This window comes from Antrostomus carolinensis, unplaced genomic scaffold (genome assembly GCF_000700745.2).
Source record: "Antrostomus carolinensis isolate BGI_N321 unplaced genomic scaffold, ASM70074v2 scaffold20778, whole genome shotgun sequence".
In the NCBI taxonomy this organism is placed as follows: domain Eukaryota; kingdom Metazoa; phylum Chordata; class Aves; order Caprimulgiformes; family Caprimulgidae; genus Antrostomus; species Antrostomus carolinensis.
Window position 1 is genome coordinate 1 of NW_010331197.1, and position 16,377 is coordinate 16,377.

Sequence of the window (16,377 nt, forward strand, 5' to 3'; positions counted from 1 at the left end):
CTTTTGTTATATTTTTCTCCCCCTGCCCAGACGAGGAGGGGAGCAATAGAGTGGGCTTTGGCGGGCATCTGGTATCCAGCCAGGGTCAACCCATCACAGCAAAGTTAGACAAAATGTACATACTTAGATGGAAAAAATATAGATGTAAATAAATGCATAACAAATATATGTTTTTCCATACTTTACTTATCACACTGAAATTCTTTACTGGAAGCTCTATAAAGCTATCTAATAAATGTCTAATGCATGTTTGCAAACTTCCCACACTGAGGGAACAAACACTTCAATAAGCAAACCACCACAGAGCTAACTACCTGTCTTTTCTAAATACACTCCCATCATTACCCACTGCACCTTCCCATTAATGTAGAGACAACTCCAAGATTTCTAAATAATCTGATGTATTCTAATAAGCCTATTCCAACAAAAATAATAAGGCCTTGCAAAATTTTTAGAGGAAACATTACACATTTTTCCCCTCTAAGCTAGAAAAGAGTAAGCTACACTCCTGTCTTTCATTCCTTTTTGGCTTGTGCGTTATTTTCCTTTGTCTTCCTCTAAATATTTTTTTTTTGTTTCTTCTCATATTGTTACTCTCATGAGATATTTTTGGTTTTGTTGACCTTCTACCTTAGAATGACAAATTCAGACTAGAAATTTAGTCTAAAATCATATCTGTACTGCATAATTGATAATTTTTTTACTGAGAAGAAAGTTAATTATATTAGGAACTTTTTAACATGTTTTTGTACAAAGTTATGCATTCTTTTGGCACACAGTAGTAACCCCTAATTTCCATATATTCTCATTTCATGAATCCAGCATATTCCTCCTTAACTTTGCATGTTACAAATTCTTCCATTATAAATCAGTAACATTTAAAAAGTTAAATCAAACATATTTCAACAGGTCAATTTGCAGCAAATGAGGTTTTAAATGTGATGGTGACTATTTGATAAAGATAGTCTGTGCCCATTTCAGTAACTCTGATGTTTAGCAATCTGTGTAAGCAGAACGTTCAAATATTGTTTGTTGTTGTAAATTATCTGTGAATTCTGACAGCTAAGTGAAGTGAGCTTTGCAAATGAACAGTTAGATTAAACTTTCTTTACTGAGACAGAAAATGCTCAGTGACTTCTCTTACCTGGTCATGCATTAATGTTGCAACATGAGTTGTTTTTCCTCCAGGTGCAGCACACATATCCAAAATTCTCTCTCCTGGTTGAGGGTTTAAAATATGGCTCACAACCACAGAAGGTAAGTTCTATCATAAAAACAAATATGGGAGAATTCAAACCTTATGTCCCGTATCAAGGAATGACAACGATCAATAGGCAGGAGTTTAAACGTGCTGAATTAGGAAGATGAACTGCGCTATTAATTGCATACCCAGAACAGATGCACTGAAGAGAAATAATAGGCAATAACTGTGCACAGTACTGCATCTTAGACAATATGGAAATATTCTGAAAGATTCTCTTCTAACTTGGTTCAACACAAAGGTATAAAAACCTTTTAAAGTTGTCTTTACTACATGTTGTCTTTGGTTAGCACAGTTTCAAGTTCCATGCCACAGTGTTAAAAAAAAAATAAAAATCAGTAACTCATCTCAGACATGGCAAATTAATGTTGAAAAGCTGGACTCAAAGGGTAGTGACCAGTGGAATGAAGTCCAGCTGAAGGCCAGTCAATAGCGGTGTACCCCGAGGGGTGGACGCTGTTGTCTATCACAGAATGTCAGGGATTGGAAGGGACCTCGAAAGATCATCTAGTCCAATCCCCCTGCCGGAGCAGGAACCTAAACAATTTTACACAGGAAGGCATCCAGGCGGGTCTTGAATGTCTCCAGAGAAGGAGACTCCACAACCTCCCTGGGCAGCCTGTTCCAGGGCTCTGTCACCCTCACTGTAAAGTAGTTTCTTCTCAAGTTTAAGCGGAACCTCCTGTGTTCCAGCTTACACCCACTGCCCCTTGTCCTATCGTTGGGCATCACTGAGAAGAGCCTGGCTCCATCCTCATGACATTTGCCCTTTACATATTTGTAAACATTAATTAGGTCTCCCCTCAGTCTCCTCTTTTCCAAGCTAAAGAGACCCAGCTCCCTCAGCCTTTCAGAAGAAGTCTAACTTCTTCCTTAGGGACCTGGATAATACAACAGAGTGCACCCTGAACAAGCTTACAGAGAATACAAAAGTGGAAAGAGTTGGGCTGCCATTCAGAGGGACCTTGACAGGCTGGAGAAGTGGAGCAACAGAAATCTCATCAAGCTCAACAAACAGAAATGCTAACTCCTGCACCTGGAGTACCCCATGCACCGATACAGGCTGGGGCTGACTGCCTGGCAGGCAGCTTTGCAGAGAAAGTCCTGGGCATTCTGGTGGATGAGAAGTTGAATACAATATAAATTCTCATGTGCACCAGTCTCTTAAATAACCTGTCTCTAACAATTCTGTTCCTTGAAAGCAAGTACTCTGATAAGCTGAATAAGGCAAGAAAAGGCCTCTCCTTTACTGCAGGCCATAAGACAATATATTGCTTGATAAACTACCCTTTGCCCACACCAGAAGACAGCACTGATACTGATTTAAAAATATTAAGTTCAATTACAAACAGAACATATTTATAAAAATAACTCAATTGTTGGACTGACTCTTCTGATGAAAGAAATAATGGCTAAGACAATTCACTGTAATAAAGAACTTGCTGCCTGATAGTTATAAAAATCAAATGAAGAGATAACTTAGCATTTCAGTGAATATCTCTGAAAAACAGTTTGAGATAAAATTTATATTTGCTTTAAAGATTAAAATAACTTTTTTTTTTTGAAAGCTGTACAGCTTGATTTTCTTTTAAACTCTGGTGCTAAATCTTCATATTTATATAAAAAAATACAATACCGTTGCTGGCACAGTAATTGTCTTAGAAATCCAATTGAGGTGTTCACCTTATCTTTTTATGTCAGCAAACTCAAATAAAGAATTTTACCTGATATGATAAATTAGAAAGTTCCATGATTTCATCATCCTGTGTTTCAACATAGCACAGGTAGTCAATTGTCATGTCTGAGTATTGCTTTTAATTAGTTTTATTGTGGGGGAAAAGCAGTATAGGCACCACAAATATTAAAGATGCAAAAGGAAATGCTAGCTTGAATTAAGTTCTTAAATTTTACAATAAAAACTACACAAACATTTTTCATTCTTTGGAAGCTGTGTAGTTTTATGGTAAGAGGTAGTGAAAGCTGTGCTACTGTAAAATTTTTCATTTTGTTCAGATGGATTTTTTTTATTATGGTTAAAAAGATACCGATTTTCTCTTCAACTTAAAGTCAACCTACTATTTGGATATTTTCCTGATGATCTACAGAAGAATGTATCCTGAAAGAGGCTGATATTGCAGATTTCATAGGCAGATTAAAAAAACTAAAAGTTCAATGCAGAGTATCTGGGCAAAAAGAATTTCTAAGTTTTTGAGTATCTCTTAAGCCACTTTGAAGTCCCTTATCATAGAATCATAGAATGGTTTGGATTGGAAGGGACCTTAAAGATCATCTAGTTCCAATGCCCCTGCCATCAGCAGGGACACCTTCCACTAGACCAGGTTGCTCAAAGACTCATCCAACCTGTCCTTAAACACTTCCAGGGAGGGGGCATCTACAACTTCCTTGGGCAACCTGTTCCAGTGTCTGACCAGCCTCACAGTGAAGAACTTCTTCCTAATATCTAATCTAAACCTCCCCTCTTTCAGTTTAAACCCATTTCCCCTTGATGCAGTATGATTAAATCACCTACATGTAGATACTGACTTCATTCTAAACACTTTGTTTTCTTTAAAACCAAAGCGTGAATTAGGTGCCATAACACACAATGAATATATAAAGTATTGATGTGTGCTTAGAGGATATTCACTATTCTGCAAATAGTATAAACGTCTATTTTTGCAACAAACATACCTGTAAAAACAAATGACTAGGGAGCACATTGTCAAACGAAGGACTAAGGTAGACTGGCTCTATCATTCTTACGCCCATCCCACTGAAAAATATGAAAAAAAAATATTTTAACTACTCAGATTTATAATTTTTAACAGTATTCAACTGAAGTTATTCCTACAAATAGAAACTTGAAACAATAATCTTACAAAAATGAAAACACTTAGAAATCAACTAAGAAAAATACTTTTACAATTTTTAATCTGATATTCTTTAAAATTACATCACTAAGCTGGCTAAACCATAACAAAAAATGTACTACAATATAAATTGGAACTATCTGTGAAAATCACATAAAGCAAATCTATCTTTTTTGTACAGAAGAGAAACCGAGATCTAATCCAAGCCTTGACACCACAAAGAAATGCATACAACCAGATTTAAGTATGTTAATTTCAATCCATAACTGCTTTTGGCTAGCCATGTATGCACTAGGACACTGGCATATGATTTCCTATTTAGATCTTCCTCCATTTTTCTAGACTGTCTGAGATTTCAGTCAAATAACTAAATAAATTCTATTTCAAAAGCCTTACAGGAACAAATTTGTCTGCAAAACAAAGGTTTGAACTTAGAAGCAACCTAAAAGTTTTATATATATATGTATGAAGTTCTGGCATAGATTTCATTAAGTTAAGATAAATGTGCAAGGAAATGGACAACAATAAAAAGAAAACAAGAAAAAACAATACTGAGCCTGAAAACAACAGATTACTGAAGATAACAAGAACGAGTATTATTTTGCATATGCACTGCACAATCCAACAAGAAGAACTCACTGAGAAAAGGAACTTGCAGATACCAGATTTAGTGTTATATACTGCCATTGCATGTCATCAACTTAACAGGTATATCCTACCGCTACTTCTACTCTATTTAAGCTCTAATAAATCAGAAATCCTCTGACAATGTAATCTTTTTTACTAGATCTTTTGTAGTTTGTTCTTGGGATGTAAAGTGTCAGTCATTAATTTGATGTCCATGCTCTTCTACACTGCTTTTTATATGTGTTTTAGATGACAGAAGAGAAACAAACTATATTCTTTGCCAACAAAACAGAAAAGCAAGTAGTCTTGAAATAGACAGCTACCTTGGCAAATGCTATTATTTCTTTTAAGGTATTTGACCTTATGTTCTGTCCCCTGCCTCACCAAAAAAAGCCCCTACAAATATTTTTAGGAGAAGGAGAAATTGACAAGGCTGCACTTCTATTCCATCCAAATAGGAAAGTGCTAGGAACAATTTACCAAGATGCAATTTTGCCACAGTGAGAATGTTTGTCACTTCTGTTTGTTCTATATTATTGAAGTCATATACTAAACATAAATTCTGAAAAGGTTCCCATATGTCTCCTCCTACCTTTCGGGTAAACTAGTATCTGGATACCACTGTGAAACTAAATGCTGAGTCTGCTAATACTTACTGAAGTACTTTAATCACAATGGCCATCACATTGCCACTACCTGAATTGTGAAGTTACAGAAGACAGCAGGAGGCACAATTCTGTTTTATTCCCAGAAACAACGCTTCCCAAGAAATACTGGAAATCCCAAAATGCAACACAAATCTCAGACAAACCATCTTGTGATATCACATAAGGCAGAGAACACTTCAAAATGTCCTCCCATCTTCTTCCTTCCCTTTGCAAAGTTGTAGGTGTACACTGCAGTTACTACAGACTTACTTTGATGGGCCAGTTGAACTAAAGATTTCACTGCGACTCAGTTCTGAAATCCCATTTCCAAGGAAAACTTTGACTCCTTCAAATTCTTTGGCTCCTCTTTTACATTTCCCTTCAATATCTGAATACACTGAGACCAGATCTCCAGCTTTCATAACTGTATAAAGAACAGAAATTTTGAGATTAATATGAATACCTGACAAGACAGTAGTGACCAAATAATTCAAGATTTTCAGTAGATTACTTCAACTCCTATATCATAGCAAAATCTAAACTTTCCCAATGTAATCAAAGAACAAGGTTAACTGATACTAGGCTTGAAAGTGTACATACTGAATGACGGCTACCAAATGACTAGAGCTATTGAGACACAAGCTTACCAAGGAGACACCGTGTCTTGCTTCTTAAAAAGGCTAGACAAATCCTCACTTTATTTATTTTATCACCGCATGGTTACCCGTAAGTTTTAAGAACGCTCTTCAGGATTCAGGCCTCTGTGCATGCTCCAAGCACGCAAGTACATCAAGCACCACTGGTTCACACTTACTGTACAAAGACAGCAATACTAAATTTGTCTAATGACCTCTCAATAGCTAAGTAGAACATAACTATAGCTGCTTTTTCTCTAACTATTCTTTTGACACAAGTGATTATATATTCCTCTTGAAACAATTTTTCTGGTGCGGTGGTCTTCCCTCTAAGGCAACCGTTGTTCTCAATAATCCTCTAAAAAGTTTTACCTCTCCAATTTAAACCCTCCAGATCAGTAAAGTTTATAAATATACACCAAACTCTGGAATTGTAGTCTTAGGGACTTCACAAACTTTCTGAGCTAGAACAAAAATAGATGGATAAAGGGGGATGGTTTAGGTGATTTTGTAGAATAGTGAGCAAGCTCTATGCACTGACTGGCTGAAAAATATGCTCAAACATAAAGGCCTCCACTAACAGCAATAAACAATTTTCCAAAATTACATTTCTGACATGTCTGACTGGCTGGAGCAAACAGATGATATGACAAGTAAGACTAATGACAGTTCAGCTTCCCAAGAATTCTTTGATTTGTATTTAGGAATCTTTTTTTCCATTTCCAAGTGGCCTTGTGAATATGCACAAATGCCCCAGAACTCTTAAATGTTAATATTTGTTGGGTATCCAGTAAACATTTCTTTTTTGGCATAGCTTCTTTTTACACAAAGTAATACAAAACATTATGTGATAGCCTACTGTTATTGTCCGCTTAAACTTCACTGAACAGAAACTTGCTGCAATTTAACTCTTCCATCAAGCACATTTGACAATTATTTTTTGCAGTATTCAAACATAAAATGTTATTTCACTCTCTGCTGACAATCGTCCTTTCAAAATGCATTAGTACTGTGTACACTTCTTAAGCTTTTTGTAGCTTATATTGGCATTCCATAAACATAAAGCTTAGAGTTTGATTAGTTAAATTAAATTCAAAGCCCCCAATAATTAGTTTACTCTCACTTGGGCTGCAAGTTCAGTGATTAAATGTCTGTTCTTGCTGTGTTCTTTTTTTGCCTACTTAGACCATCTGTGCTTGATACAACCTTATCATATTCGGCCTCAAGTGGGTTGCACTATTTTATTTTCCTATCTGCAATCCCCCTGAAGTGTTCCTAAAGTTTTATAGTATCTTTTATTTTCTTTGAATTGATGTTGCATGCATAATTACATGCAGCAATTATGATAAATCACTAGCTGACTCAGAGAGGGATTTGAATATTTATGAGGTTGTCTAAATAAGCAGTTTCAACTGCTACGGCAATACACTTATTTCATTGTCACGTCCTAGACTGAAAAACATTCCTGTTCATTGAATTGGACTTGAGCACCTGCTTAAAACTTCTTGAAGGGGGATGAAGTTAAGTGGCTAGATAAATGCTTTCCTGACTCACTTTGTTTAATAATAAGAACCACAATGATTAGTAGATCTCATCACAATAGAATAATGAGATGAATCATCCAAAATTATACTGGTTTCACATAAAATTAATTTGACCTTTAAATAAAAAATAAATAGGATGCTGAACAGTAAGCATGTGTATGTACATTTTTTTATCTTGTCTCATAGCCATTGAAACAAAAACTTCCATTTCGTAAGAATCTGACATTAAAATTGAAGATTTTTCTCATCAAGAGAAAATAATTTTACTACATCTCTCATACATAAACAATATCAAACGAATCACCAATGGATTAAAAAAAATAGAAAATCCGTTTTTTTAGATTTGTAACTTAGAATCTGAGAGGATGACGAAGGCAAGTGCCTTTGTGACTGCATGAAGAAATAACAGCTCTGGAAATAGTATCTGTTAAATAATCAACATACATCCAGTTATCACAGAATCACAGAATCGTAGGGGTTGGAAGGGACCTCAGGAGATCATCTAGTCCAACCCCCCTGCCAAAGCAGGTTCCCTACAGCAGGTTGCACAGGAAAACATCCAGGCAGGTTTTGAACATCTCCAGAGATGGAGACTCCACAACCTCTCTGGCCAGCCTATTCCAGTGCTCCATCACCCGCACAGTAAAGAAGGTTTTTCCTTAATTTTGTATGGAACTTTTGGTTTTCCAGTTCTTGCCCACTGCCCCTCATCCTGTCACTGGGCACCACCAAAAAAAGCACGGCCCCATCCATTTGGCCCCTGCACTTCAGGTATTTATAGACATTGATAAGATCCCCTCTCAGTCTTCTTTTCTCCAGGCTGAAGAGTCCCAGCTCTCTCAGCCTTTCCTCATATGGGAGATGCCCCAGGGCCCTAATCATCTTTGAGCTGGACTCTCTCCAGAAGATCCCTGTCTTTCTTGAACTGAGGAGCCCAGAACTGGACACAATACTCCAGATGTGGAATCACCAGGGCAGAGTAGAGGGGGAGGAGAACCTCCCTCGACCTGCTGTCCATGCTCTTGATGTATCTATTGTGGCATCCCTTTTATTCTAGGTTTGGTGTTTTGTTTTGTTTTGTTTTTTTAATAAGACTGAAAAGCATCAAACTTCTGTGAGTTTATTCTACTGAACATCCATGTTAAAATTTACAGTATTCAGTAGTAAAAAACTCTTACAGCCAGGTTATCCTTGGAAAACATTCCTTAAAAAGATTTTCAAAAGAAAACAATAAACTGAAATCCTTGAGAATTAGTACTTTCAGCTAGGAATTACATATGGAAAAGGGAACTTAAAACAGGCCAGGTGAGAAATAATTACATATAATTTATTACAAGTACAATGAAAAAATAATGAAAATCTCCCAAAAAAGCCAGAAAAACTTTAAAAACGTATTTACCATAAATTACAACTATAAGATTAATTTCAGCTGTGAACAGGAAAAAAAAAATGTCACTATTTATTGGAAACTGTCGTCAAGGGGTGACATTTTTTTCCTTCCTCTTTACAACTTAACTGGGTGTACTTAGAGAACTCTTACATCTTGAGGTTGATATGATTCCAGGGACATAAACGTGTGCTCCTCGAAGTACTGCATATCCACACTGGGCTCCAACAATGACTTCAGATGCATGTTTTTTTAAATCTCGCCTAAAAATAAAAAATACAGTTCAGTTTTAAAAAAAAAAAAAAAAGTATACTGAAAAAAAATACTCCTAAGTAAATGCACAAATACTGTTAATAAATAGTGTATTTTTCACAATATAAGAGAAAAAATAGTTAACTATCATGTATTACATTTAGAATATTTATTTTACTTCCAGAGAAATCAAAGGAAAGAGCCAAGAAGAAAACCAGTCCTCAAATTAAAGCAGATTCAGATACATTCTGCCACCATTAAGAACCTGACACAGGAATACAAATGAATTATACTGGGATGGAGAAATAATCCTCTCTCCCTTCCTATGCCATATAAAGTGACTTTTTTGTGCTTAGCACTGCTAAGGACTTCCACAATAAATATATAACCAGGTGCATGGAACTGTGCCAGTAAGAACTGCGAAGATGATAGTTACTCGAACTTATTTGTGTAAACATATTTGAATATAAAAAGCACAGAATGTTAGAAAAAAATGCTACAAAAGAGAATTAAATGTGAATGAAGAAAAAATAAAAGCATTAAATGCTATTTTAGAGTGTACAGCATTTATAAACTAGCACTACTTGTTACCAGCTTCTACCCGATCACGATGTAAACTGAATATTAAGTAGGGTAACTTCATTATGGACAAGGTACTTTAAATAAAATGTCCATTGGCGAATTCAGTAAAACAATGAAGAAACTCTATAGGGGCAGACACAGATGCAACACGGGAAACATGCAAACAGATCTTAAGAATGAAGAATAAATATGCCATTTTGTAGGGGATAAAACGGATTCAGGAATCCTCTCAGCGTTATTGATTCAGCCTCCCTAAGTCTTGCTGTGGACTTGATTCCAGTGGAAAAAAATCCTGCCTGTATTTAGCTATTTTACCCTCTAGTTCTATATTCCACTGCAAAAGTTTAGTTCTTCTGTCTGCCACCTACCTGGTTTTCCAGAGAGGAGGTACTTATGTTACATTTTCCCTGTAAAAAGTTAATCTCATAAATAAGGAAAGAACTCCCTCTGTTTTCTTACATCTTTTAAAGACTAAAACTCTGACCTGGTTAGGATACGGACTGGGCACTAGGTCTTAAGATAAATGAAGTTGTGCTTCATTTACAGTGAGTTAGTTATCAAAACTGTTTAACAAGAAATTTTTAAGTAAAATATGTGATATGACATTTTAAGGTTAAAGACTGAAAATTTCAAACCTGGGTCCAATGACAGGAATTAATAAGATGTCCTGGAGTTTCGGATGCTCAAGAACTGGAACACATAGTCCTTTAAATTGCTGTTTCATTAGAAAACATAATTATTAGGAAATACCAAAAACTCCCTCATATTTAAGCGCTTAGACTGAAAACTATTTTTCCATTCATACTTTATAGCTGTAGATTACAAAAACACAAATGTGAAAACAGTTAAGAGAGGTTTGGAAATAGTGTGTAAGGAGACACTCCATATTAAAAATACTGGTGTAAAAGACTAACCATTTAATAAATTGAGAAATAATAAGGTCACAAAGGGATTCACTGAGAATGGACTTCAGGGAGTGGGACAGTGTTCTGACACTCATAAACCTACCACTGGCTTTTGCTTTCTTTTAGAAGAAGTTTGTGTCAACTTGTCATCGGATCACAGTAACACCACTACAGAAGCTTGAATCTAACCCGGGTTATAATTTTGATTATATAATTATAAACCACTATTTAACTCTACTCATGTATTGCCTGTCATATTTAATACACCAGGCTGGTAATACTTTATATTTTTCTTTTAAGCTTAACTTCAGGTACTAGGAGTTGAGTTGTGCATATAGTTGGAAAAAATGACAGCTTGCCATTTAAAAACTGTTCCTGGACTTTGAAAAGACAATGCCTTCTCACCTGAGCCTTCTAAAACATAACCCTAAACATGCAAAACCATAAATTAGTTTGCAACTGATAAATAAGCTTTTTCTCTTATCAAAGAAAACAACCTATGAACATACTTTTGTTAAAAAGTGTTATGTAGTTTCCTTTTCTAATATAACCACAATTAAAAATACAAAAAATTTATGAAAAGCCAGTCTTAATTCAGTTTTCAGCAAAGCATTTTCCCTTGAAGCAAAATATCATATTGCAATACCCAGATTTCTACAATCAAGCTAAAATTAGCATAACTCATTACCATTCCAGCCAACAGAATACTGTCAACCGCCTCTGCATGACAGAGATGTCTTGGCTCCTGTCATGCAATAGCTCCCTGTACACCCAGTAGCATTAATATTTTACTTAAAGAACTGGATCTTTTTAGACAGAGTAAAGATTTATGGCCATTACTTAACATAATGGTTTACATACTATCAGATAAATTAATGTTTAATTAAGGCAAGTAAAAATCCAGAAAGTTATATAAAGATTAAAAACAGGTTAAAAAATGAAAATACAGCAGCTGCAGGGCATCACTCTGGCTTCTGTTTCCAAAACATACATATCTTCTCACTTTCCTAAACAGTTTGTGCAATGAGACATGCAGCCATTCTCCCTTAATCTTAAATAAAAACATTCTAAACATGCTGAACACAGCATACTGAACTGCATTTTTTATGTGTTTCTACTATCTTCTCTAGACTTATGGTGCTTGTAAAGTATTTACTACAGTAGTACCCCAGTCCTATCTAAGGTTTGGATCTGCCATTTAAAAAAAGAGCTGTTTGTCTTTTTTCTCTGTTGTTGCCTTTCTTGGATGTATTAGATGAGGAATACTGCTAGACCATGAATTTTCATTTAACATTTAATGCTGACAGGAAATCAGTATGATTGCATCATATTAATAGTAGTGGACACATATTAAATTAAGGAATAGCTTCCAGTAATGAAAAGCACTCATAATCAGGAAAAAGATTAAATACCCTGTTATTTTTGCTGTAACAAAGAAATTGCACAAACCTTCTGGATCTCTCCAAAGAGCAATTTTTTCACGTGTTTCACTGAGGCCAAGTGGGTATTAACTCTAACAGTTGTGAAAGCTGGTGGATGAGATAGATGACTTAACAGAGATTGATATCTACTCTCCACCTCCTGTGTACCTAAAGCAGTGACAAGCTGAAAGTGAAAGAAAAGATTTTAAAATAAGTACTAAAGAGATTCACACAGAAGCTTCTTGCTCAGTGCAAAAAAAGCACTGAATAAACATTCTGTAGAAATGGAGGAATACAGTTGTGTGGTGTGCAACAGTGAGGAATGTCTATGTCTGGAGGCCTAATTCCAGTGAAAATCGCATAAATTTATTGAAAAGGACTTGTTGAAAAAAACAGTCGTATTAGCAAGGTCATTGTCAACAGGCTGCAGTGAGTTCCAAAAGTAACAGCTAGCAAGCTCTGTGACACTGTACAAAGAACAGTCCTGAGAGTAGATTCAAAACTATGAATTAATAACTCTCATCCAAATACACAAAAACATCATTTTTGTGTCCTTTGATATTAGGGATTCACAGACTGTCTGTAGTATTTTTGCTTCTGCACTGGTGTAACAGAGTATTTCTTGTCAGTATTACATCCATAATAAGTGGTTAATTTTCTATGTGATCATTTTTCAGTGGGATTCAAAATTCAAGTCTCAGAATTATGCCAAGTTTAGTTTAAATATTTCTATGTTACTTTAAGCCAAAAGGCCTAAAGAATAATTTTATATTTTAAATAGAAGTACATATAAAAATCTGTGTCTAATGTGAAGACAATACCTTATTGTAAGGTATTAAAGTCACACAAAATATTAAATCAAAGGAATATTGAGTGTTCAATAAATGAATATTTGTTGATGATTAGCAGTATCTATTTCACATACCTCATTATTTCTGAAGACTTTGGTGAGATACTCTTCAACTTCACGTTGGAAAGATATTTTTGGGAAAAAAGACATCTTTCTTTGGTTTTTAAGATCTGCTGGTAAAGAACTGAAATAAGCAAAATATTTTCTTAGTGGATTTTATCATATTCTTTAAGTTTATAAATGCAGCATAAGATGTACCCACAAATTAAGCTGCAGTTTCCAAAATTCTTCTGCTTTAATAATGCAATTTTACTGAACTCAAAATTCCAAATAGTGCTCAAGATATTACTATAACACTACTGTTAATTACATTTCAAAATACGTTCATTAACATGTTTAGCATTTGCAGGCACCTTACAATGAGGTTACTGGTTTCCTTGCTCTCACATCCTTCCCAGATATACCTTCCAAGGCTACTGTATCAGTGTTTGACACGTGAAGAAAGTGTCACGACCTCTAAATCCTCCCCCGTTAAAGTTCCCCTAGCTATCCTTGGGGATAACTTGCTGTTTAGTCCCAGAATTCACTCACAAAGGCTCCTTGCAGAATGTAGCTCTGACTCTTTTAAGTCCCATCTTTGAAATTCTTATTCTATCATCATATCCGTTCATTTTTAGATATAATCTTCTAATTTTTTCCTGCAAGATTCCTTTTCCTCAGGCTTAACTTCTTATGCTTCTTTCATAGTTCAAATTATCCAGACTTCATAATGGGGGGATATGTGCATGACCGTGGACATTTTTTTTTTCCCATATATACTAAAAAAAGTTAAAGACAAACTGTATGTAAAACTCTTCCCTTGAGCCTGTGTTTAATTCACAGTAGGACTAGTGAAGCATTAATGCAACAGAAGCCCTGCTGATCCTTACTGAAAATCTTCAAGCTGTCTGGTGAAAGATTACATGGTTAAAAGGTACAGGAAATTTCCTTCCAGATGTTGCTTTAATTCCTTCTGCAAAGCCCAGCTAGAAAGTCCCTATTGTAGCTCAGCCCTGATGCAGCCTTTATTCTTTGTAATTATTCTCTGTAGGTAATAAAATACAGTCATCTTTCCAAATTGTGTCTTTCCATCCCTATATTGCCTGTATTTTGAAAGATTATATACACACTTCAGTCTGAAACGAGACCTCCTAAATATTTAATAGCTTACACTAACTTAAATGGAGCGAAAGTGAGAACTCTCCCCCATCAGTGAGATTTATTCCACCCATAACAAGGAAATCTGAATACTAAAATACTACCTTTTCATTGCATTAGGCATACTTAGAGAACATATGTTGGGAAGGTGGGTATTCATTCTATTTGAATAAGAGGCTATTTGTCACTTCTATCATACAAAAACCCTCAAAAATATCTTTTTTGATATTTCAGATTCAGTTGACGTTTTAATGCTAGAAAAATGTTATCTTTTATAGACTTCTGAGCTGAGACAAAGGAAATATTCAGTTTCATGGGCAGGAGTTTCAAAGTCTTATTCCCAACATGATCAGCCTTTGAAAGAAAGAAACTGTAATGGAATTAATGAACTTCTTTTTAGAATCTAACAAAACGCCTAAAAGACTTTAGTCTAATAGTACTACAATAGTTCATATTACAGCTGAAATTACCAAGTTCAGTTTTAACATTTCAGACAATGTTACATACAGATCCTGAGCTGTTTTCCTGGGATGCCTACATTACGGGGGGGGGGGCGAGAAAGATCACGAGAAAGAACCCCATATGGCTCATATTTGGAAAGTTTTTTCTTCAGAAGCATAATACACTAGCATTTTTTAAAAATCCACACTTGAGAATTTTTTTTAAGAATTGGAATCCTGAATAAAATTAAGCAGGCATTTGAAAACTGGTAAGAAATATGTGTTATTTATGAGTCCTACAAGTGTCTTTGGTATTAACATTATGAAGGCATGGTTTTAGTACATTAAATAGGTATTTCATGATAACTGCTGAATCCCACAGAATGATTGAGGTGATCTCACAATTACAGTTACCTCTCCATGGAAAACAGACAGCAGGTTGTTCTACCTCTTTTTAAAATTGTGACTGAGTGCTACCATGAAACATGACCCAGTAGGTGGTCAAACCCAAAACCTCTTGATCAAAAACACTACACACAGAGGACAGAACTGCAATTAAGTTATCTAAATGTGTTATAAAAGGGATGTGTTAGTCCCATGATACAAATTAACATGACAACTATGTCAACAAGTAAAGCAGAATCTCTGTGGTTTGAAATTTCATCCCAATATAGAAAAGTTATGATGTGTTAAAAACCATCATCCTTCTAAGCAGGATGGCAAGTATATTACAAAGCCTGCAATATAATGAGGGCCAACAGAAAAACAAGACTACTAATAGGACATTTCAGTTCTCCCCATGTAGACAGCGTGGACATCACACAGAAGCACAATGCAACATCTCTGCTTCTAACCAGAGTTAATGAACACTTTTAGGAAGTCCAGGAACATGTAACAGGTGAAGTTAACACCTGACCCTGACTAGTTCCTAGGGCCTGGTATGAAATGTTACTGCAGAAGTACTGCTCTGTCACAGCAACTGTAAGGCACGTGGACTCAACACATGCATTCAAATAACAAATACAAGAAACCCACTATCGTTGTGCTTAGTTCAGGGAGAGGAACAACACAGAAATGAAAAGCAAATCATCAGTTAAAAATAGCAGTCAAAAGAATAAAACCATTGTAAGCAGCCTGGAAATTTTAAAACTGGAGGTTCAGAGCACACCCACACAACCTGCAGCTTCAGCACTGTGTGTCTGCCCTCTCAGTGACCCTTATCCCAGAAAAAGATACAGAAATACAGTAGCTCAGAAATATTCGGGGAAAGGTGATGACCTATAAATAGGGAATATAGAGAATGGCTTTAAATAAGGGAAGACTCAACAGTTTGCAGTCTTCCAGGCTGGGGAACACAGTTGAAGGGGGACAGGATAAAACTTACAAATACTGATGTGGCAGGAAGAAAGGCTGATGGAGACTTGTCTAGTGCCTCTTCAAATTCTAGAGTTAGACTTCAAACAGAACTAGCAGGATGCAGGTTCAAAACCAAAGAGAGGTACTTTTTTCTACAGACCTGCTGTGCCGTGCACCTTGCCACGGGAAAGGTGGCCTGACCGACTTCAGAAGAGAGCCCTTGAGGCAGCACCACCCCCGGGCACCATCTCCTGAGGACTTCCCGGTGCCTCTGGTGGGAGCTGCCGCCGGGAAGGCGATGCTGGACCATGGCTTTGATCTCGCCCCGCACGTAAGCGCCGCGGGCTGGCAAACGCAGGCAGCGCCCAGAGGCGCCGAACACGATTTCGCCTTCACACCCCCT

General features: G+C 36.1%; 1 protein-coding gene across 1 annotated transcript; it reads right to left on the minus strand.

The window, feature by feature from the left end:
• Positions 1 to 1,144: 1,144 nt before the first annotated feature.
• NSUN6 (NOP2/Sun RNA methyltransferase 6) lies at positions 1,145 to 13,131 on the minus strand (the record flags this gene model as incomplete). Its single annotated transcript, XM_010173156.1, has 7 exons — positions 13,057 to 13,131; positions 12,160 to 12,315; positions 10,441 to 10,520; positions 9,125 to 9,234; positions 5,676 to 5,829; positions 3,953 to 4,034; positions 1,145 to 1,264 (listed from the first exon to the last, which is right to left on the minus strand). Coding segments are annotated over exons 1-7 (777 nt in total), but the record flags the coding sequence as incomplete, so codon positions are not given.
• Positions 13,132 to 16,377: the final 3,246 nt, after the last annotated feature.